Source organism: Scatophagus argus, chromosome 11, assembly GCF_020382885.2.
Source record: "Scatophagus argus isolate fScaArg1 chromosome 11, fScaArg1.pri, whole genome shotgun sequence".
Taxonomy (NCBI): Eukaryota; Metazoa; Chordata; class Actinopteri; family Scatophagidae; genus Scatophagus; species Scatophagus argus.
Window position 1 is genome coordinate 17692694 of NC_058503.1, and position 25006 is coordinate 17717699.

General features: G+C 38.9%; 1 protein-coding gene across 1 annotated transcript in view; it reads right to left on the minus strand.

The window, feature by feature from the left end:
• lrp1bb (low density lipoprotein receptor-related protein 1Bb) overlaps window positions 1–25006 on the minus strand; it is a 138246-nt gene that overhangs the window by 78774 nt on the left and 34466 nt on the right. Inside the window, exons 15-29 of the mRNA XM_046404484.1 lie at window positions 24778–24903; window positions 23475–23588; window positions 20616–20696; window positions 20283–20453; window positions 18879–19061; window positions 16056–16256; window positions 14047–14292; window positions 11845–12042; window positions 10954–11158; window positions 6470–6634; window positions 5866–6110; window positions 1865–1996; window positions 1407–1634; window positions 1028–1202; window positions 612–706 (exon numbers count right to left, since the gene is read on the minus strand). Of these exons, the coding sequence (XP_046260440.1) occupies window positions 612–706; window positions 1028–1202; window positions 1407–1634; window positions 1865–1996; window positions 5866–6110; window positions 6470–6634; window positions 10954–11158; window positions 11845–12042; window positions 14047–14292; window positions 16056–16256; window positions 18879–19061; window positions 20283–20453; window positions 20616–20696; window positions 23475–23588; window positions 24778–24903 (2565 nt within the window). The remainder of the gene's footprint in view (window positions 1–611; window positions 707–1027; window positions 1203–1406; window positions 1635–1864; window positions 1997–5865; window positions 6111–6469; window positions 6635–10953; window positions 11159–11844; window positions 12043–14046; window positions 14293–16055; window positions 16257–18878; window positions 19062–20282; window positions 20454–20615; window positions 20697–23474; window positions 23589–24777; window positions 24904–25006) is intronic.

Here is a 25006-nt window from a genome sequence, read left to right on the forward strand (position 1 = left end):
TGGCTTTGTTTGAAGTTGCCTGTTGGGAAAACACCACTAAGGAAGTAGTTGTTCTTTGTGATTCTTACTGACATTGACAAAAGGGGAAAATGTTAAAAGATACAAACATTTCTTATTTGTAAAAGTCAGTGCATACACATAAATTAACTTTAAACAGATTAAGACATACTGAGATTATTATAACTTTAATGTAAACATCTTTGTTGGGTTATCTTTGTCAAATTAAGATTCAAATTGGAGAATTATTTCAAATGAATTTGGAATGAAGTGAACATAGATGCAAAGTGGTGCATGCAGTGGCACAGCTGTTGATGCTGGAAAATTTAATTGAATTAAATTACCATAAACTGCATCCATAACCAAATAAAACTGACAAAGTCTCTCAATTTTCTGTCTTGTTTTGTGTTGTTTGCAGTGGACTATCACACATTGCTCTAGACATATTAAGTGTACTTGAATTATTGGACAAAATGAGCTTGTAGAAAGAAAGATATATAGATAATAATCTGGTTATTTACAAAACAAAACATAACATTGTTGAGTCAGTCATTTTGAGGTAAAGCTGAATAGGAGGTCTGTTTCACTATGCGATACTAAACTTTCCTACTGACCTACAGGATCCCTCTGATTCTGATGAAGGACCTTGCTGTTGCTTCCGTCCATGTTGGCCACGTTAATGGTGTTGCCATCTGTCCAGTAGATTTTTCTGTTCGGAGAGATGTGAGGTGAATATTTACTGGACCATTTAGACACATGATATCACAAGGTTTATAACCTAGTCAGTGAATATTATGCTGTTATTATGAAAACTGAATGTAAGCTAATAGATTTTGTTTCACTTAACAAGCTTGGAATGATTGTGTAGATCTTTACAAGGTCTTACAAGGTCTTTACAAACACATTCTCTTCACAACAAAACAGCTTTTATTCCACCTTTGCCCAGGTGAGGTCTGTAGCCAGGTTCCTTAATAATATGCATTGAAGGTGAGGTACTGATGAAGTGCACAGTCTACTCTAATCTACTTACCCCTTGGCGGGGTGCACTACAAGACACCTTGGCTTATCAATGCCGTAGATGATGGAGGTCTTCAGGGACCCATCAAAGCGAGCCACATTGATTTGCGACTCATCGTTTTCAGAGCTGAGCCAGTATAAGTTCCTGGAAAGCCAGTCTAAAGCCAGACCGCGGCAGTTCACTATGTCTGTCGGGAAGAGCACGAAAACCAGTCACGTCTGTGTGCTTTACAAAACTATTGTGCAAATAAGCTCAGGTAAATATACTTCATCTAACATAAGCAAAATAAAGATATGATCCTTCAACAAATGACTCTACTTCTGATGTATACTTTATATACACTTTCTACACCTTGTCTTTGCACTTCTGCGGATGTCTGAAATGCACACACCTGCAGAAATGATAGTCTCCAGCTGGGTGCCATTGATGAAGGCCCGTTTGATGGTTTGAGTTTTGATGTCTGCCCAGTAGATCCTCTCCTCCTGGGCATCATAGTCCACCACTGTGACATCATCAATGTCTGGCACCGTAAGCGCCGTCATGACATTCATATAAGGGTCGTCAATGTCCACACCACGGATTTCAGACCGCCGCACATACAGCAGGAACCTTTTCAACGCTAGTGAGATGATAAAGAAATCAGTAATTTGAGAAAGTGTACCTCATACCTCTGCATGCCTTCAGTGTCAGCTGAGAGTGTTAAAATGACAGGCTGGTGCAAAAATTGATATCAAAAGGGATGAAATTCCCATGAAAACCACACCTCTCACCTGCTGTTTTACATAGCATCATTTATTTTCACTCTCAGAAGGAGAAAGCATGAAAAATGAAGAAGGCGTTGTTGCTCACCAAAGCAGGATTGTTTGTTGGGCGAAAGCTTCATAAGGTGTGGACAGGTGCAGGACGCAGTGCGGTTGTAATTGATGAGACACAGATGTGAACAGGGACCACGTCCGTCATTCTCTTCACATGGGTTCGATGCTGATGGGAAGGGAGGAAAGAGAGGAATTATTTCAGAGCACTCAGCGTAAGAGATAAATAAAAGTTGGATGTGACTCGGACTCAAAGCCTTTGCAACATGATCTTACATGTCTGTCTGACAGTGCGACTGAAAGAAAATGCATAGTTTCAAACTGACAGAAAAGACAAAAATGCTGAAAGCAACTGCAATTACAATATTGTTTGCTTTGTTAAAGCAAAAAGGAGATTTAGAGGGTAATTTTTTTAACACAAAGAGGAAAAGTTAAGGCTTGACTTTGACAGATTTTTACTTATCCTCTGCCCGTGCTTGGGTTTTAAGGTGGGCCTCTGTGGAGGTTAAGAGACAAGGAAATAAACTGTAAAATGCAGAAGATAAGTATTTGTTTACTCTTGATCACTTCTCAGAAAATAAGCACGACATTATCTCTGTTACTCTGTTAGTCCAGCAGAGTATGCAATTTAACATTCTAAGCTGATGACAATTTCTACTAGACACAAGCTGAATGACTTTAAACTAAACAATGATTTTACATGAGCAATTCAGTGAAGGACACATTTTCATGAATTTCGTACTCCTATGCTATTCAAAATAAATCACCTCAGCAAAAGTCACCCACAGTTCAGTTATTTCCAGTCATGATGAAATCACATTCCATGCATCAAACACATCCATTTCTCCATCTTCTCTGGATGATTCATGTCAAACAAGCTCATTCAAAGTTCATTTCCCAAGCTCCTTCAGCATCACACCAGAGAGCCCAATTGCATCACAAATGCGGCTTATTTAAGACCCCCCTCAAAAAAATCAGCTTTGTCTCTGCAAGCTGGAAACAGCACCCAGCTGACTCAATATGCTAATAGGGAGACATCTGAACAGCGCTGCATTCACCCGAATTATGCTCTTGAGGGATGACAGGCAGCAACAACAGAGCCAAGGTATTTGTTTGCTCTAAATTGTCAGATGTATGTGCAACACATAAATTAAAAAATGAGCCCACTGCTATGCAAAGGCAGTGAAAATGGTGATATTCTCTAAATACAAAGAAAAATGCTAATTTTCAGTGCAAAAATCATATTCGAGAAAGACCCAATGTAGTGACAATACAACTCAGTATGCACTCATTTGTTGCGTTTATCTACTGCTAATGTAAAGCTTTGCACACATTGAGAATAACAGTTATGACTGTAAAAGGATCCAGCTGAACTGTTATCAGCCACACCTCTTTTTCCTCCCTTATTTTATTTAATTTATTGAGATATGGGGTCTCAATCTCCAGAGAGAGACAAGACAACAGCTGCAATACAACACAGTTGCACACATGCACAGTTGCACGCATGGAGTCAAAATAAAACACAAATCATTAAACTGGCAAAAGTGAGAAATTTGTAGTCAGATTTTAAATACTACATACAAGAGAAAACCCCCACTGATCCTCTTACCAGATTTCATTAATATTGATTAAAATCCTTGAGGAGAATCTTACTGGACAGCTTCAGTTCCTACTATAGCTTGTTCAAGGTTGATGTTGCAGAGTAGGAGAAGGCCTTTTTTATAAAATTCTGTATGGTATGATGGGATGGAGAGAATGACATAGCCCTCAGTGTGTGGGCCAAGGAAGCACTGTGCTTGTATGACATGTAAGTAGATACATACGGTAAATGGGCAGCACTTCAAACTGAGTTATGGCACTGTAAACTTCTAAGTGCGGGAATCTACGTAAGGGAGTATAAAAAAATAAAAATGGATGCAACATTAATACTACTCACCAACCCAACATATGAAAAGAGCCATGAATGACTATGGGAACATGTCATGTAATGTATTAAATTAATTAATAAGGTCACCGCTGAGTTCCAAGAATGCAATAATATTTCTATACTTTCTGCTATTTATAATGGTTTTATGGATGCATAAGTAGGTTTATTTGTGATACTTTGTCCAGAGTCAAGCAATTATCTGTAGCTGTGAAACCTTGAGAAAGGCAATATGCCACCTAATTTGCAAACGCTTGTTAACTTTTCCAACTTTAAAACACAGCACTGTCTTTCAAGTGACACATAATGTGTTTACAGGATGTTTATGTCCCCTGTGGAGCTCCACTGTGACACCTGCTGAACACCTCCTAAGACCAGCTGCATAGTGGTGTTCGATTCTCACTTATTCATCAACCCTTTCTTTTTCTCTGGTCCACTTATGTAGTTACCAGGGTCCAGATCTTCGAAATAGTCCATCCCACCAAGAAGACTGATTTTAGATTGTAACCTCTGACGTAGATGGATACAGAGAGTAATGAGTTGACAAGTCAGTCTGATTTCTCGCAAGATGTGTAGTGGAGCAGCACGTCTCTAGACTTGGTTGTGGCTGGAGTGGATAATATGTCACTTCCCCCTGTTGAGCTTTTCTAAATAGGATTAGGCACACTTACTGTCTTCTTTGGGAAAGCAGTCCCCTTTGCTCACACTTATCTATGGTGAACTGCCAGGAGAATGCAAAGCACAGGATGGAAACAAGCAAATTAACTTGTGACACACTGTAGAAACAGTGGAATCATCGACAAGATGCAAACCCGATTACGGATGGCTCATGCATGTAGAACACTGAAATCGAATGAAATTAAATGAAATCAAAATTTGGCAATGCAGGAAAAGTCAATTGTTACAGATCCATCAGTCAGGTGTTCTTGGCACACATGGCCTAAAATGTTATAATCTATTGTTTTATTCTGATGGTTCTGCTTAACAAATCAATCAAGAAAAAAAAAAAAAAAAAAAAATCAATTTCAAATGACCTCTTTACTGGAAAAATGATTTCATTTATTTCAGCTTGGCATTATATCTCGCAAGCTGATCTGCATATCAAAAAAAGATTGGCTTACATATGTAGGCCTTCTGTCAAGCAGAATATTAGTAGTGTTTCATTTGTGGTCAGAATCTTGGCTTATTAAACTTCTCACAAAACTGATTGCCTATTCAAGTGTGACAGACACGAATTTAAAACCATTCAGTGAAAAGAAATTGCTGGCAATATTAATGAAGTTTCAGAGCTATTTTGTATATTCCCTGTCACGACAGCACATTACACACATTGCTAATTGATTTGATTATTGGATATTCCGCAATTATTCATTGGCAGATGTGATTCTTATTCTGCAGCAGAGTACAATAAAGAAAGAGAAAAAGCTTTACTATAGTAGTATGAGTCAGTTAGAATAATTTGGATGGTGTGAAAAACACATTCAGAGGTACCATTTACTCAAAATAAGTAATTCTCTGCATGAGTACCTTTTTCATTCAGATAGGTGCTCGTTGATTGACAGGCCAAATGAAGGCAGAAGCAGAAGCTGAAATTAATTAAATTATGCTGTATTTTTCTGCTTACAGAACATGGCAATGAAGTCTCTTTAAAAAGATAATTTATCCTGTGTCAATATCCAGTAGAACTCTGGGTTTACAACCAAATAAAATTTGAATTCTTTTTGTGTACTTGTAGAGCGTAATGTGATAAGGGTGTGACGAATTTGCACTATCCTGGTGTCTTTTCAGTGGTAATTCCTTTGGGTTTACAATCAGGAGGGCAGAATGCGTAAGTGATGCTGAACTAAATTCACAAAAAATGCCAACATGGTGTTTTCTGTGCCCTCCTCTACAGAAATAAGCAACTTCTACTGCAATCAAAGTTGGATCTTATAAATGGACAACTAGATGCCATGCCAAATAAATTAAGCTTGTACTGACAGTATTGTCAAAGGGGTGAAATGTCACTGCTACAAATGTCCCAGGAAAGCAAAACTTACAAGTCACATTTGCACCTGGTTCTAGCCTCTTTGTGACTGTGACAAATGGAAAAAAGTCAGAAAAACTGTGCTCACCTTGTGGCTGCCTACTGGGGTGGAAGATCTGCAAGTCAAAAGGCTGAGCACTTGTCTTCTGGATGACTGTGACATTTTGCCCAGTCCACTTATTGGCTCTTGCTAAAGTGTTTGTCCTCCAGTCTGTCCAGTAGACGTTGCCTCCAAAGAGAGAAACGGCAAAGGGATGGGACAGGTATTCATGGCCCCGGAGGATCTCAATGACCCCACTTCCATCATAGAGTGCAGAGAAAATGGCGTCAGAGCTGTTCAAAAGAGACCAACAAAAAGGGCCATATCAAAGTTTAAACTGCTCTTCAAATGCATTGAGCGGGAAGCATAGAAGGTGGCAGATCAAAGTGTAACCCACCAGTCCACTGATGGAACTATTAAATTGTTCAAAACCCACTTAAAACCAAATATGGCCACTGTACAAAGGTCTCTAAATATTACATGTCCTCCATTATTTAATGCCCACTGGGAAAATGGAGATTTAAGTTAAATTTTTAACCAGGGAATGGTGATTCTTCCACAGTATATAATGTCATACATGTATTAAAAGTTTTTTGATTTTTTTTTTTTTTTTTTTTAAAGTGTGCACACAGCGTTAAAATGGGTGGTATACCGTGCGTCTGTCCACACAATCCTCTTTTCCAAATGATCCAGAGTCAGTCCATTAGGCCAAGCGCCGATTTCCATATCTTTGAACACAATGTGTCGACCTCCTCCACTCATTGATGCAGCCTCAATTCGGGGGAAAGTAGCATCCCAGTCAGTCCAAAAGAGGATCCTTGGAGCAGAAACCCAAAGGCAACAGTATTAATAACTGTGTGTGTTTTTATGAGAACAGGTAACAATATACTATACACTGCGCAATTTTTATTTTTTCAACACCCCCCCCCCCCCCCCCCCCCCAAAAACAAAGGGCTGTTGGAATCCTAACCATTTGAGAGCGATTCCATATATATGTACTAGTAAAACACATTAATTACATATGCAGTGGTGTTGTAACTGTATGCATTAACACAGACAGCGGCAGTAATGACTGTCAAAGACCAAGAACAGCACCAGCGATCGAGTCCAACCCTCAGCATCTGTGACCAGATGCCATCTGTTTTATTATGATTTTCTTTTCACAGCTCACTGAGGCCTGAAAATGAACACCGTCACTACAGTGACCATCAACAATATCCAGAGTCCGTCTTTAACCCAACAAACCTCGCTTCTATCTTGTCATTGTCCACAAAGCAAACTAGAATGAAGCACAAAATGGGTGCTCAAGCTTAAATCACATACTGACGACAACGAAACAGTGTTAGGAAGAAATATACTTGTCCAGATCGATAGCCTTATTCACTTGATAAGGCCTCCCTGATCAATGACCCACTCTTTAGAGTAGATTCAAGTAATTAGATTAGAATTATTGCCCTAGAATGGAAATGCGCCTTTAGGCACCAAAAGCAGCCATTAATCCTACTCTGTACAGCCATGAAATGTAGTCATCTTCCAAATGTGAGAGTACTATAGGAGAGAGTGCATGAGCAGATTACTCATTTCTTAAGAGTGTTAAATTGATTTTAGGAATGTCTGGGTTTTGCTTTAATCTGAAATGTACTGGGCACAGTATACAGCCACTGGCTAGTTCTCATATGCATTTACTTGCAAAGTAAGTAATGTAGCTTTAATTAACAACAACAATTAGCATATTAGCAATTTGCATTACCACATATCATACAATATAAAACACACTGAATTCTGTAGATAAAAAGAGAACTTCCAACAATGCTACAGTACATACTTTAAGAAAGTAACCAATTCACTTGGTTCAGTTTCAATTAATGGGTAGTTATTTAATCATCCCTCTTGGATAAAAATAACCACACTTTGAATCTTTGAATTTGTATCATTAACAGACATGTACACAAATTAATCAAACTGTAAAGTACCTGGATGTAGCAAAACGTATATTTTGGGTAATTTTCTTATGCAAATAATATAAGATAAACATGTTATGTTAAGCCACATTGGGCTGATGCAACACACCCAGGAGACATCCAGAAGAAATCAAACCTGTCTGCATGAAGAGAGTTTCAAGGCAGCAAGAGGCAGTAAATATCACCACCAGCCTTACATGAGAATGCCACGTGGATGATACAGGTGACTCAGTTCCAGTTTGTCTATCTAGCCTGTATCTGTCCCTACCAAATGAACTATAAATAAATCAATATGCTTACTATTCCTATAAAAAGGAAGACAGATCACATCCTTTTTCAAGGCAGAGTGGAGGGCAACTGCTTTGAATGGATGGTATAATAAAGTACAGATAATCACGCCTTCAGGTCTGTAAAGGGTCATAATATTCCATCCATCCTTCTCCACTCAGGCACCTTGACTGAGTGGAGTCACAGTGCAGTGACAAGGATATGGGTCTTCACCAGCTTCATCTTTTTGCACTGAAAAACACTGTTGTGTTGATGATGTTTTGGATGGGCCATCTTTTCAAACCAGAGGCATAGCTGCTGGAAAGTGAACCTGGGTCTCTGTAGTGGTGGGTGAGTGCTCTTCCTCTACTACAGTCAAGTACCCCTAAATTTTTAATATCAGTAACTCTTCTGGCAGAACTCACTTTTCTGACTTAGGGCAGCTGCTGCTAAGCAACATTTCTTATGATAATCTTGATAAAAATAAAAAAAATCTTCAGCAGTCAGTGGAAGCAAAACCATTCTAACCATATTGACTTTGAGACATGTTTATTTTGTTATTCTCTTAAGAACCCATCCAGAAAATACGTGCATATAGTTATGTTCACCCTAAATATTTTCTAGTTGACATAATAATGACATATTTCCAGTGGCCTAACTGAAACAGATTAACACTGAACAACAGCATGCACTGTGGAGAGACACCAATCATGCAAATAACATCACATGCGGTCTAACTGCATTTCCTTCTGGTGCCCAATCAAGGCCATAACAATGGAGTCAACACCGGGGCGGACAAAATCTGCCAGGAGACCCTCCACTCCCCAAGAAAATAAATCTAATTTGAAAACTCATTTCCTGTAATATGGCCTACGTAGCCTCATATCATATTGTAGTCTTCTAGTTTTTCATTTATTTTAATACATTTGAAAGTAAAAAGATAGACAGACATTAACCTACAGAGGTGACATCCAGCAGCAGTTTTTCTGGGGTACAGCAAAGCAGCTTAGATAAACTACATGCAGAATTGTAGTAGTACATGTTCTTCACTGCACTGTGTGGATTCAAATCCCAGTCATGAGCACTGGAAAATATTGCCATTGAGGGATGGTCCTGCAAACACTCACTGATTATTTTTTTTAAACTTTAACTTTAAACTGTCCCCTGCATAGAAATAATTGTAGCATTGAAGGGCCGACAGATTTTCTGTAGGATCTGGTTACTCCACAAATTAATATCGGCTGGTGCTTTTCTTCACATTTGTTTTATCTGCCTTATTGGATCGCTGCCTGCTCTGTGCTCGCATGATTTATCTAAATCGAGTGTGAGACAGTGTGCTGATCTCCATACATGTGACCTCTGTCCGTGTGAACACTTCCTAAATGCATTTGCAAGAAATACCTTTCTGCTATGCATCTCTACTTGTGTGCTCCTTCTCTCACGCCCCACCCCCCTCTCCCTCTCTCTCCTTGTCTCTCTCTCTGTCTCTCTCTCTCTCTCTCAACCCAACCGGTCAGGGCAGATGGCCGCCCATCTTGAGTCGGGGTCTGTTCCAAGGTTTCTGCCTTGTAAAAGGCAGTTTTTCCTCGCCACTGTCGCCAAGTGCTTGCTCAAGGGGGAATGTTGGGTTCTCTGCATTATAATTTAATTAAAGAGTTTGGTCTAGATCTGCTCTAATTGGAAAATGTCATGAGATAACTTTTGTTGTGAATTGGCGCTATATAAATAAACAGAATTGAACTGAATTAAAGAGGTGACGTTCAGATTATTTTATCAGTGTTATTTCCATCACCCCAAGACCTCTGTCTCCGCACGTCTTATCCTAACCCTGGAGTAAAGCACATTCAGTGCTGAACTAGGGTCATCTGCAGGTTAGGTTAGTTGATAACTCTAAATTGGGCATAGTGTGAATGTTTGTCTGTCTCTATGTGCCAGCCCTGTGATTGACTCGCCGGTCAAAGGTGCTCCCTGGCACTCTTAAAGAATAAGTGGGCATGACTAATGTATAATGGATGTTTACCTTTGGTTAATTGCAATGACAAAATCCTGAACATTTATGAGGTATTATAATTTGCTTCCAACAAGGCGCTTTGAAAATATAAATAGTGAAAGACACATGCAGACACATACAGATGAGAAAACCCATTCCAAACACACATGCCGCATACCGTAAGCATACAGATATGCAAGGCTCTCACTGTAAACAGATAAATACCTAAGATACAACCGACCTGAGGATTTTCCCCCTTTTGTTCCTCATTCATGTTCACACAGTTCAGTTTTCTTTCTGCAGAAATCCCCCCGTATGTGTTGCATCAGTCATCCTCACTATGACACTGTTCACCAACTAATCTTACAAATTAAAAAGCTTACCATAACCATTCAAAAACAAATGTATTAAATACACTGCAACTGAAGCTGTCTTTTCTGTTAAGTCTTACTTGCTGTAATTTCAGACTCACAGATCAATCCACAAATGCTCTTCCCATGTCTCTCAATGGGATAAACAGCCGTGATTTTGAAAATTTGCCCAGAAGGGAAATGATTTACAAATAAAAACAAAGAATATTTTGGGCTTTTTCTTTGAAGGTGTTGCATAAAATGCTTTAAAGAAAAACATTACCCAAGAACAAGAGTGACAGGGTAGTAAAGCGTATAAAGCAGGAGCAGTGGTTGGGGGTATTAGCTACATCAGTTGTGATTTTACTACTGGAATGGAACACATGGTGCTGTTATTGATGTACTCTATATCTGCTGCCCTAATGGACCTTAACACAACAGGCTTCATACATCAAGGCAGATGCGAAAGTGAAAAATACAAGGAGGTCGTAATTTTACTTTATTCCAATAATCTTGGTGCCTGATGGATAGCACAGCTACCATGTGTGGGAGTGTGTGCATTGTGTACCCCTGCCCTGGGTCGAGAGCGATGGCCCGTGGATGCTCCATGCCTCCAGCAATCAGTGTGGTGCGCATATCTCCGTTAAGCTTGGCCACCTCAATCTGGTCCAGATTGCTGTCGATCCAGTACAGTTTCCCTGTAATCCAGTCCACGGCCAGGCCTTCTGGGGTGGCCAAACCGTGCTGCACGACCACCTCAATCCCTGTCACCCCTGAATCAATAATATCAGAAACAAAATAACATGACTAATCAGCATACAGTGACATACACTGCAGTCAAGGGGGAGGTTTGGTGGTTGGTGTATCTTTACATTGCTCAGGAAAATGTTCTCAGAACAGAAGAGGAAATTCAGGAAACTCCTGCGGAACAGGGTTCAAGTAAGTACAGTTACAGTAAAAGGGTTTTCCCACAGTATTTATAATCTAGATGTTTCCAATTATTCTCAGATGCTGGAGCTTTTATGTCTGTCTCACAAAAGGGTGGAATAGGAACAGCTGAGAGGTGACTTCTCCAACTCTGCAGAGGGAAATAAAGTCAAGAGAACCAACTGAATGTATTGCCCACAAAAATGCAGAAGTTCTGATTCATTATTTGGGGGTGGGGGTGGGGGTGGTTCTATTCAACCAGTTGAAGACTTCTGATCCTGTGTCATTTTTCAGCTCTGGACAACCTCAGATAAATTTTCAGGGAGAGACAATATCAACTCACTGTATCAGAGCTGAGTATGTGTAAAGACAGTAGAATAAAACAGAGTGTTATCACCGACAGTGACTTCCCTTACAGCTGCTCGAGTACAGATGAGCAAGACATGGCTCTCTTCAGCCAATATATCACGGCAGTCTTTAGATACGTAACAAATGTTTGTATACGTGGCTGTGTGTACTTGTGTGTGCATACCGCCAGACTCAGAGAGCCTCCCTCTGTAGATCTTATCCTCCACCACATCTGTCCAGTAAAGGAGGCTGTGATTAAAGTGGAAGTCTAGCGCAATGGTGTTCCTTAGCCCTGGCACCAGCAGGCTGTAGTCTCGCTTATGAAGGTCTATTCGTCTTATCTCATGCCGGATTGAAAAAATGATGAAAGCCTCAAAGGGATCTGGCCAAGAAGAGAGAAGAAACAAGCACAGTACCTCTTAAGATTGTCACCCGGGGATGAGTGATGTTTTGAGTTAATTGTTCGTCGACGATGAGTGACATCATGTACAATTTTGGACATTGTAAGAGAGGGTTTTGCACTGGCTAAACAGTTTCAATCACTGGTCAGACAATATGTTGTCTATGCTGTACTTTCTGTATTTTTAAGTAATTTATTATTTTTCATTAAATTTCATGTTAGCTCAAATGATTAAAATGATTCCAGCCATACAAATATCTGAATTAGGCTACCTCTTTGCCTTGTAACCAAACAAAGGTCTACTTTATGTGAGCCAAATTGTTAGCCAGCTTGCTGTTCCTTCATTATTATGACTGCAAGTTTATTAAACTTTATTTTATCAGAATTGCAAAATATTGGATGTTCCCATCACCAAAGCAGGGTTATTCTTAATGCCCTGAAGGTATTTTGACTGAATTACATCAAAATATGGATTAAATTTATTACACTAGTTTGTTGATGTAAAGAAAATGCAGGGGGAATAATCTTGCCGTTGGTCCACTGAGAACATGCTTCCAAATATTTAACTGGTGAAGTGCATCAGTTCCTGCCAAACCAGTTTCCAAATATTTTGGGAATCAGCACATTAGATTTTTCCATTTTCTGAAAAAGTAGATACATTTGTTGGTCTTTTCTCTTTTGGGAAATTGAGAAAACATTTTGTAGAGTCTCTAAGAAGTGGTTATATCTACTAACAAGTCCTAAATCCGGCAACTGCTTGCATACTGGACATCTCTGGCCTTGACCACAGAGACTTTGCTCAAGATTAGTTTTGCTTCTTGAAACTGTTTGTACTACTAATACTTGGAATTTGTCACACATGGACACTTGCAGACATTCAAACTAATTCATAAGACACACAGAATCCACACATAATCTTTCAAAAAATTGCTTTTGGTGTTCCTTATCTTCACAGTACTCATGACTAAACCGAAAAGAACTGTTTGCACACAAACGCAATTAAACAGTGTCCTTGCTTCAATGACATATGTCATTGAAGCAAACTAGCTAAAATGCTACTGAAGAGATTTTATTACTGAGAGATGCAAAGGAAAAGGAGGAGTGGACGTGAAACAGGACTTCATAAAGAATCCAATAACACCTCTCTCATGATTAAATTGGAACGTTTGTGTTTGTATGCAAAATTTGATTTATGATGAAGCTGTAGACTTTTGATTGGCTTCCAGAGAAAATATTCTTTTCCTGTGTTAATGTAAGATTAGAACTGCAACAATCATCAATCAGTGAGTGAAATAGAGAAGCAAGTAATCAAAACGAGGTCCATAAATCTGAATGTGACAAGCCAACAGCATGTGTGTGTAACTATTGTGTTTCAAGTGCTTACAGGGTGGCCTTGTCACACAGATTATTCGATAATAGAACAGCAGAAAGTTTGAATTTATAATGTGATATTACACTGGCAAAACATTTGTGTTTGTGTGGGATGAGGCCCGAGGTGAGCTTCTACACAACTGAATGAAGTAACTCTGGTGGTTTGAGAAGGGAGAACAGGCTTCCTTCACTCAGCATCAGTACAGATAGAAAAAGACAGGACTCGTCCCCCAAATGCCTCTTCAGATTTTAAACTGATTGAATTTGACCTGACAGTACCCTAAATCACCATCTATTACTATTCTTCAGAGTGCCTCTGCACTTTGTCAGACCTCAGAGACACTAACACAAGAACATTACTCTCCTGTAGTTTGACTTTCATTGTTTGCCTTACCAGTTTGCCTTATCTATTGTGCTAAATAACATTTAGAACTTATATTTTCAGCACTGTGAATACGGTCCAAGGACAATGATTCTAACTGAGAATCAAAAACTCTAGAGTTACCGTTATGTCCTAGGATGAAATTTAATATTACTGCAGACACAGATGCACAACCACACATGACAGCCAACGGCATCACTGAAACAAACATTAAAAAAGCTAGGCTCTGTTACCTGTGCTGTGACAGCTGTCTCCGTCTGGGTCGAGTGCCCATCCTGGATAACAGGAGCACTTCACTGTGGTCTTGTACTGCTCACACACCTGGCTGCACTTTAGGTGACGGCTGCAGTAGTCCACCACTTCACATGTCTTGTTGCTGGAGTCCAGGTGAAGCCCAGGGGGACAAAAACACACAACCCCTTTCCCTGGTGCCACGGTGCACTGGTGACTGCAGCCCCCTCGGGCTACAAGACACATATCTGTAGTGAAGAAAGGCAAAAAACCCTCAGAAATTGTACAGACACTTGAAGAGAGGTGGTGATTTAAAAGTGCAAATCATCAGATCTATATGATAGTAGCATCTGACTCTATTAGACTTTATTAGACTCACCACTTGCTAAGAATTGCATGAAATCTAAAAGGTCATAACAGATCATAAGTCAAGCGAAAGAGTGTGTTTACACTCCAATGAAGATAAAGGTGTTGTATAATGAGAAAGCCTTCAGGCAGCAGGTTCTCCATGGTTTCACCTGTATATGAATGGCTTTACTTTTTGTTCTTAAAAAGAAAGAAACCATAGCAAACAGAACATTACACGCTATTGCTTTCAAGAGTTATTTAAAAACAGACAAGTCTCGTGCTTTTTAATCTCATAATAAAGTTGTTTTTCTGGTCTTCGCATCTATTTTTATTTGAAGCTCTCAAGATTGAAAGGTGAAAATAAAACTGGTCTGGGTTGTCTTTTTTCTATTGTGATTAAAACCAACTTCTCAAGTTGGTTAAGAACAACATTGCACTCTCTCAACAGGGGTGGGAATGAAGTATGTGGTCACAGTTGTTAATGGCAGTTGTGAGTCTTGCTGAGCTGCTACAGATCAGACCCTCGAGGTGACTGTGAACACATAATTGTCTATGAGGAGGTAGAAGCCCTCTTTTCAGCTATGATAACACAGACACTCGAAGGTCCTGTAGGATCCCCCTGCGGCTTGGTTAGTGATGCTCTAGAAAATGAACCTCTTTGTTTACACTGCTCATTTTAAGAGATTAGGTGGCTGGGGATAATCACATGAGATCCTTTCCTTCCCTCTGAAGGCTACTGGACAAACACTTCTCCATTTGCCATCATCAGGAACCCAGAGAATTACTTCATGTTCTGTCCCTGTGGACTCTGAGACAACACATATCACTTCCTTATTGGGCTCTGAGCTACTGAATGTGAAGAAGGGGATACAGCAGGACCCCACTTGGGGATGATCTTCAACATGAACAAAAAATAAAGTGTTGTGAGGTGCCATCAGCAGCTAATGTGAACTTGAACTTCTGTCTTGAAAAACTGAGGATGAAACTGTTTGACTTTTTGGATTAATTCAATTGTAACTCTAAGCTCATAAAAAGTAAACTATGAATAATAACAATATTATGCGGTTTCGTTTGTAATATAAATGTGGTTTATTTGTCACCAATCCTTGTTTTGTCTTCTCTTAAACCAGAGTTGTTAACTTTCTATCCTTGAAGGAACTGGATGTCAAAGAAACTCAAACACACTGGGAGCACTGAAGAGTCATTTTTGACAGTTTTTGTTGGTCCTGTCTCTTTAAAGATATTCTTCACCCAAAGAATATCTTTTGAGTATCAAACACTCGCTCCCCGTAGGCTTGAAGCATGGCTATAAAAAGTTCCTCGTGATAAACAGTAGCTATGGACAGATTAAATTTTGTTGATAGCAACAGATTTCAACGTTGACAAGTTGTTATGTCTTAAAGTATCAAAAAGCCATATAAAATTCTCAAAATCTGACTTGTCAGTCTATCAAACTCCTTGGTAGTCAAAAGTTCAACCAGAAGTGGTATATTTAGCCAAAAGTGATGACAGAGAAATACAGCGCATAAAGATGTATCCACATATTTTTGGCCATCTAATGTCGTTGAATGGATCATTTTTTATACATCTTGCAGGGTGACAGAATTAAACAAAACAAACAAACAAAAAAAGATATGACATGTCGTGACTAAACAAATATTACCGCAGATGGGTCCTTCATCTGAGCGATCCGCACAGTCCACTTTACCATTGCAGATCTTATCGGGTGTGAGGCAGACAGAGGTGTCGTTGGCACAAGGGTACTTGGGTGGCTTACAGACAGCAGACTCACAGGACTCCTCATCCGAGCGGTCCTCACAGTCAATGTCCCCATCACACACCCAGCTCTTTGTGATACACTTGCCTGTAGAGAACAACATGCGGAGCTGATATTAAATTTTCAAATCACTTAAAAATTGAGAAGAAACTGTTCAAAGTTCCACTGGAGTTGAGACGGTATAATCTCACTGTAGTATTTTTAATTTTGAATGACGGGGTTCACAAAAAAGTTCCCTGCTTCAACTAACTGAAATTTCTTGCTTCATTTCTCGGTTCCTAAATCATATAATTTGAATAAACATCAGATAGTAAAAATGCCAAGTGCCAGCAAAACAATCTTTTCTTAGTTCAGTGTTAAATGTTTGACTTGATTTAAAAAACATCTAAAGAAGATCAATATTTCTTTTGGTGACATCAATTGATGAAAACATTCAAACAAGATCAATATTTCTTTTGGTGATATCGACACTAGTGACATTTAAAAATCCCTCATTATGCAGGTTACAAACCAGTAGTTCAAACAGAAAATAATGCTGATCTTGGTTTGTATCATTTTTGCTCTCACCCAGGTGGAGAGCAGAGAACAGCACACCAGTATTCCAGTTCACAGTCTTTCAATCTAAGTTACACAGGGTTTTTAGACCCTGGTGGCTTATGCTTGGTATCTATTCAACTACACTATATAGACCAAAGTACTGGTCCACCTGACCATTGCACCAACAGGGACTTTAATGACATTGCATTCTTAATACAGGGGAGATAGCTTTGAAGCTACAAAAGCTTCCTGTAATCGTTTGTATAACTGAACTGACCAGCCTTAATCTGAGCTCAACACACAGCAGGATAAGCACGAAAATGTGACAAGTTCAACCAGACCTTTATAAATGGATCTGTATAGAACAAAGGAGGGGACAAGAGGATGAAGATGGACATGAAAACGGGAATTTTATCATCGAGGGTGAGGCCCAAACGTACTCGTGAACGGGTTTATTAAACATGATCACAGCTTATTATTTTGAGTAGGAGATACATTTTTTATATTCTTTCCAAATATAGAAAAGCTCCAACATCTAAAAGTTTCATCTTTAATTTAACAAAAACGAAGCAGATTCACAGATGGATTTCCTGCAGAGCTGGTAACTTTTTATTTATGTTGGTTCCTCATCTATGCAAGGCTGAAGTTATTTGTAAAAAACCAATGAATAAATTCATACTTGTTTTAGTTGTTTTTTGCTTTGTTTTCTTTTGTTTTTACTTTGCTCATCATTAAAGTTGCCATATTGCAAAAAAAGTCTTCATATTTATTGGCATCCTCAACATCTTGTTGTTTTGCCTAATATAGTACATGGTCATTCTGAAGTTAAAACTAGTAATAACAATAATGATGATCAGAAACGTTAAGATGGAACCTTCCAGAGTACTGCTGGGGAGAACACTCTTCTCTTCTGGAGAGGACAGGACCACCAGTGCAGAGAGGTATGACGCTGCAGTTTTACAGTGAACAATACTTGTGTGGTCTAACCAGCCCTTCATCATACAGCATTTTTTACACCATTTTTGATATTGTCACGGGAAACGCAGAAAACTGTGGCTCTAAACACAGAACAACCAAATCTCTCTTTGACCTTCTGCTTTTAGCTGATGAAAGAGAATGGATGTTGGGTGGGGATACATGGGGAATCTAAACAGTCCATTTAACTGGTTTGTCCAAATGGTCAAACGAGTACCTGCAAACTTCCCTGCATTGTGCCAAAGTAGAGAACGGTTAAGCCTCTGGAGCCTGTCAGAGAGTGAAACCCTTATGAAAGGGAAGAGAGCCATTTGGCAGCCTAATTTATAACTGATACACACAAACAAATGTTCATGGAACAACTGAGATACTTTCCTGCTCTCTTAAGACCCAAGCAAAAGACAAGAGTGAGAATGATCTTTTACTGAGTTGGTTGAGAACGTATTGCGTATTACAGCCTTCAGAATAAATACTAGTACTATAACCAACCAGGCAGATGTAATATAATATATATTTTTAATAATGAATAGACCATAATGCTTAATCTAAAGGTAGAATTTACTATTACTTTTGATGACTAAATTTTCCATGATGAAACCAAAGAAAAAAACGAGGAACATCTTTTTGTATTCCATGAGTCTTTACATAATTTCTACATAGCGCTATGTATGAAGTCAACTGATTTGGCTCTCTCTCTCTCTGTTGGTGTGTGCTACTGTCCTTCATGCTCCAATTAGTTCAGCCAAGCTGCCATGGTGCTAAATCTATAACATTTGTTTCAAGTGAATGATGCAAGATTTACTTAGTGAATTAAAATGAAAGCTGAATTCAGTTTTAATGCCTCAGGTTCTGATTTTATACCACAGACCATCCAAAATTGTTGGTGCCAGTTGAGTAATGAAGAGTAAAAATCATCACTACAACAGTGTTTACGTATGTCAGAATTTATCTAAAAACTTCAGGGAGATTTTTCAGAGCTACATAAGATCAAGAGGCATTAATTATTTATTCATTACTTGTTGACCAAAATAACAACAACAATTCAGGGTAAAAGTCAAGATCAAATACCACTTTTAGCACCCCTTTTACATAATAAATATTTAATAACAATAATATATTTATATATGTATATATATATATATATATATATATACATATATATACTGTCAATTATCTGTTCACTTCTGATTTCACTACCTGTATCTTTGCAGGTGAATTTGGCCTTGGGGTCGCACATCCTTTTGGTGCCCTCACAGTCTTTCTCGTCGCTCCCATCCTCACAGTCCTTGTCTCCGTCACATCTCCAGCGCTCTGGGATGCAGGTCCCGTCTGCGACACAGTGGAATTCCTCCACACTGCACTCAATCACAGATGGGAGCACTGAAACAAAAGTCACAAGTTACAGTTTCTAAGATCTACAGCACACACACATACACAAAGGCACAACAGTACTGAACTATTATTTCACAAGACATCTTTTACAGTTTACAGATATTTGTCTTTGCAAGCAGGGCACTTGGCAGCAATAACAGTCAGTTAGCTCCAAAGAGGAAAATTATTTCATTTCCAGCATCTTTATGTCTCTAAGACGTTTCTGTCTTGTTTACTAACAGTATTTCTCCAGCAGGGGAAAACCACTTCGTATGTGTCGTATATGTTGCAGATGTTGGGCTCACTGGACATATCCTCTGATGATAATGAATGCTTATCCTAAATATCATTGCAAAACACATCACATTTGATGAGTCATTCCATAGGATTAAAATGGTATATTTTAGTCAGATGAAGGAGTTCTAAACCAAAGACCACCAAGAAGGTTATAACAACACCAAAAAGGTTCATATAATGCATGATGGTAACATTTTCAGCAACATTATAAACAGCAGTGCATTCATTTTAGTCATTCCATTGTGTGTTCACTATAGATAATGTTCTGAATCTGATTAACCATTTGCTTAAATCTTAAAAGACAAACCCAAAAAACATCTCTTCAATAGGCGAGGCAAAGCTCAGACAGATTCAATCCCCTGGGGTAGAAGCAGAAGCAGACACGGGGGAGTGGAGAAGCCTGCCGTTCCCATCAGGAAACAGTTTGATGAATAGTTTACACATTCTAGTGACAGGCAAGCGAGCTGTGAGTTTCTAGGAGCTTGCATGAGGTTTCTGTGGTAATTAGATTAAATGATTCAACTCCTGATGGTAAAATTTCCCTAAACAGAGACTAGATAAGATTAGTCACACGTGAGTGTGAAAACAGAGTTATTGGACTCAAGCTGATTAATTGTTAAACTTGCAATTACAACACCTAAATTTAAACAATGATTTGAATTGCAAATTAAATCATTAGCTGAAAAGAGATATAAGGTTAGCTACACCCTCATGAAGACAAGGCAAGACAAATGTGTTGCAAGGCAGGTCTTGACAAATTTAAAAAAGAGTAAACCCCAGTCCTGACTTAATATATAATAGCTTAACTCAAAATAAACTGGCTTCGTGTCACTCATATCTGATGTAAAACAATAAATAACCAAGGGGGGGTCTATCCACCTCATATCTGACTTAACACTAAAGTATTTAAAAAGATAATTCGGGTATTCTTACATGCTGATCCACCTCTGCAGGTTGTGTTTTCATCACTGTAGTCTCCACAGTCGTTGTCACCATCACAAGCCCAGTGATCTGGGATACAGCGGCCACTGGTGCACTGGAACTGGGAGATGGAGCAAGACCGGATGCAACCGACTTCATCACTCCCATCTCCGCAGTCATCATCTACACACATGCATAAAACACGCATGAAAGCTGTGCTTGTGCAAGCATACAAAAATATCAATGATGATAAAGGTAATGGGGGAAATAACACATTAACTTCTGAACAAACTTTGATTTCTATGATTAGTATTTTCAGTATTTTCAAAAGGTTCTTTTTCTCACCTGAATCACAATGCCACTGGACATTGATGCATCGTCCATTGGAACAGCTGAACTGGGTGAGGGGCTCACAGGTGGGAAAGGCTGAAAATGGTTTGTTTAAAAGGTACACATTAAATACAATCTAAGTCCAAACTAAACAAATCCTTGCAATTGCATCTCATATATTAGTAAATAATCAGAAAAACATTTTTTTGGGAAACATCTAGAAGTCCATCTCCTAAAACCAACATGTCCATGTGAATTATAATACATTACCATGTCAGTTTCTTTGATACTGTGCAGAAAGATCTTTGCATTGTTCAGGTTTTAACAGAATTATAGAAACGTATACAAACATAGAATAAAATAACTTTATTATACTGAAAATCATACTCAAATGCAGTAAATGAAATATGTTTTTGCAACTCTTGATATTGAATCAAACTAATCTTACGGAAAGATATTGAAAGAGTTATCTAAATAAGTGCAGCAATTTGTAATGAACAGGTGAAAAAGCTCTTTTAACCTGAACCAGAATTAGGTAACCACAAATGTCTGTACCAAATTTTATGTCAAGTAAATGTCTTGTATTTCAGTATTTCAGAGAACTAAAATCATGAACCCGAATCTGAATTGTTGTCCCAAGTTCTAAATCTTCACAAATGCTTCTTAGAACAGCTGTTATCGCTGACCCTGGATGGAAGAGATAAATAAAAGTTGAAAATAATTTGAAATTCCTCTTTTGATTATTGGGACATTGCACAGTCACATTTTTTTACAACTATTGTCTGGTTTTTTTATGTGCCTTCCTTTGATCAGTGTCTCAAATCACAAAATTGTATGCCTGGCTAAGAAACAAAAAAAAAACAATCATCCAACAAAGATGGGTTGCAAAAAGTGCCAGAAAACAGCATTAAAACTTTTGGGTTATATACGGTACATGTATATTGTATGTTTGAACTTATTTTGATAATAAAAGTTGATAAACGCAAATAAATCGGCAAATAGCTGAACCCCCAGAGCAATCAAGAAGACTTTATGAACTGAACTGGTCCACATCACAGCACTCTTCCAGTGCTGTAGTAAGTACGACGATACAGATTCTATTTTTTGGATTGATGACATTGTTGGTATCGACATACATCTGATACCTTTCTTGTTTCCAGTTTTGAGATACTATATGTACAGTACTTTTCAAATATCCTTCCTGGATGCTGGGAATTTTATTGACCTCAGTATGGAATGCAACTCTACGTTTGAATTGATCCGTCGGCATCTGCTGCTACTGCCTGAAATACCTGAGGCACGATCAAGGAGACATACTGTATCTTTATCAGACAAGTGTCTTCTGTATTTCCCTCGAATGTGTTAGGTCTCACTGACAGCACATGACTGGTTGGAGTTTAACATTCATTAAAAATGAAGCATGAACATCCATAAATAATGAGGGTTTCAAGTAAACAGTGAGCCTGGCAAAAATGGAACACTGGCATCCATAAATAATGATGGCTTCAAGTGAACAGAGAGCCAAATATGAGACAGTGTGTGACAACTACTAAACTACTGACAAACAAAATCCAAATTAGCATCAATCTTTAAGGCGGCCACCACTGAGCTTCAGGTGTTCCAAAACCCAAAGTAGCTCCACTGAAGCTAAGTGAGCTGCCAGAGCCGCACAGTAGAGTGCCTACAGAGAAGTAATGCCTGAGGAAGCTCAAACAACAGTATGGGACAGAATATGTTTTCCTGCACAGCTTGATTATGATTGAATGAAGTCGAGCATGAACTTTAATTACTGCTTACACCCTGGTTGTTTGTGACTGTGTATTGAAGCAGCTCAGGACACACAAAGCGTGGCTGAGGTGATACGGCATAGTGTAGCGTTTGGCAAACATCAGTCATTGTAAAAGGCTGATTTAATACAAATAGTGATTAAAGGGGAATCTGAAAACCCTTTACTCCAACCTCTTAAATATATGCTGGCACATCATCCAGTTCACATTCCATTTCACAGCCAAAAACACTTGTCTCCCTTGCACAAAAAAAAGGTTAACTACATCTTCAAAGTACTCAGCTCAGACCATCATGCCATGCCATGTATTTTTTTTTTATTTTTAATGTTTTCCAAGATTAGTCCGGAACACAGACTGCAAGTTTTACTAACTAAAACTGACAGATGGTATAATACCACTGAGACACGACTTAAGAGTGCTGAACTGCTGTACAAAAGTATGCAGTTTACTCAGCACCACCACTTTAAGCCGATTCCATCAGTGAGGGCATGTCTAGTTCTTAGTCCAGAGAATACACCATCAATAATTCAGCTCCTAAAACTCTCTCAATTGAATAAAGTAATGCAAGTGAGAGACATTAGCAAATATATTCAAGAAGTCAAAATGCTAAACAGTTGCAGGCAGCATTCAGCTACTTGAGTGGCCAGAGGTGCAACACCCTACAAGGATATTTTGAAGTTTGTTAGATATATTGCTTGATAGTAGTTCAATTTTTGAAGAAATGTAGTTTTCAAATGAGTTTAATATTGAAATATTTTCTTTGAAAAATTGATCACTAAATTTGTGACAAAAAAGAAAGTGTGTTTTGAAATTTCACAGCTTGATGACATCATTGAGGCCCTACCTCAACCCTATCAACCCTCAGAGATATTTTGTAAGACAGTGTTCATCAAAGTATTAAATATAACAAATTTAAGCATAACATTATAAACTGTGAGAATTCAACAACTCGCCCTTATTAGTATTCCATTCATTCATTGAGATGGCCTATTTTTTACATTCTGACCAAACAGAGCAATGCAAATAGGAGTCAAATTCACATAGAGTGAATGAATGAAAATGTGGTAAATAGCAATGTATGACTCACTGCATGGTATTTCATCGGACATATCCCCACAGTCATCCTCCCTGTCACAGCTCCAGGCTTGAGGTATACATCGTCCGTTCTGGCAGGAGAACTGGTCGGCCTGACAAGCCTGGGCTGAGAAAGAAGAGAGAGGCCACTTAATTCAATCGCACATGAGAACATCACTGCAGGACGTGCAAAACAACCCTAATGATCACTACATCACCATAATGTCAATGTCCGCCCAGTGCAAACTTTTTACCACTCAATCACACAGTATAGCACTGAGGGTCTGAAGGCCATGGGAGATGTGCTGGTGCTTGATGAGTCGACAGTTACATGTTACAAGGCCGTGGTGAACGGTGTGGACAGCACGCAAGTGATGTCTTGCTTGTGTGGGATGCGCATGTCAAACTGATGATGGGGCAACATTTATCAGTCCCTGACTAATGCTCACGGATTGATCCTCTGAAGATAAAAAGCTCCTGAGAAGCACCACTGAGAACACGGGAGGCAATGTAATGTACTGCAAGTGTTCCCGACACACAGTTGCCTCTCGTAGCCACTACAGCTCTTTGATACTGTTCTCACACAATGAGATTGATTGAGCTACTGGAGAACTGAAAGGTATAATGGCAATGGCTGCCACTATGACAACACCAGGCGCCTGTGCTCAAGACTTTGTTGAAGAGCATCAGTGAGACAGCTATATCAAAATACTTTAGAGAAAAATGCTGTGTGTTCTTCTGTATACATGAGAGCAGCTCTCTCATGTATACAGAAAAACATGCAGCCCAAAGACATACATTGATCTTAATTCTAAGATCTAATATCTTAATAGTCTATATCAGTGTTTCCCAACCTTTTTTGAGCCGCGGCACACCTCTAACATTAGAAAGATCGAGCGGCATGCCGTCGGGCAAAAATGTTTGGATCACTGCCCACCCAGAGCACCGATCAGGTGAAGCCGGATGCCCCCCCCCGGCACAACCAGCAACTGCCGTGGCACATCTATGTGCCGCGGCACAGTGGTTAGGAATCGCTGGTCTACATAAGGCTGATTGACATTTATTACTAAATAAATCAAATACAAAAGCAGATAGTCAACCTAAAAGCAATTAATTCTGAAATGACAATATGTTGTTCTGTTACCACTATTTCACAAAATTACACCTAGCTATTTATTCATAGATGTGTAAACAGATTGTAAATAATCGGTGTGCAAAGACTTGTCTTCTACATGCGGGTGATATGATCGTAAAGCGCTGAAAGTTCAGTGCTACACTGAACCAAAGGAAAAACATGACTGTGGTACAGAACATACCTGAGCAAGTAGTGTTGGCCTCATCCTCATCGTTGCCACAGTCATTTGTTCCATCACAAAGCCACCGTTTGGGAATGCAGCGATTGTTGTTGCATTTGAATTGATCATTGGGACAGGTGTGATTGTCTGTAAAGGGTTTGAACAACAAAAGACAGTCAGCTGATGACCCTAAAAATAAATATTTAAAAATTAAGAAAATAGAGAATAAAAATGCCAAATATTTCACAAA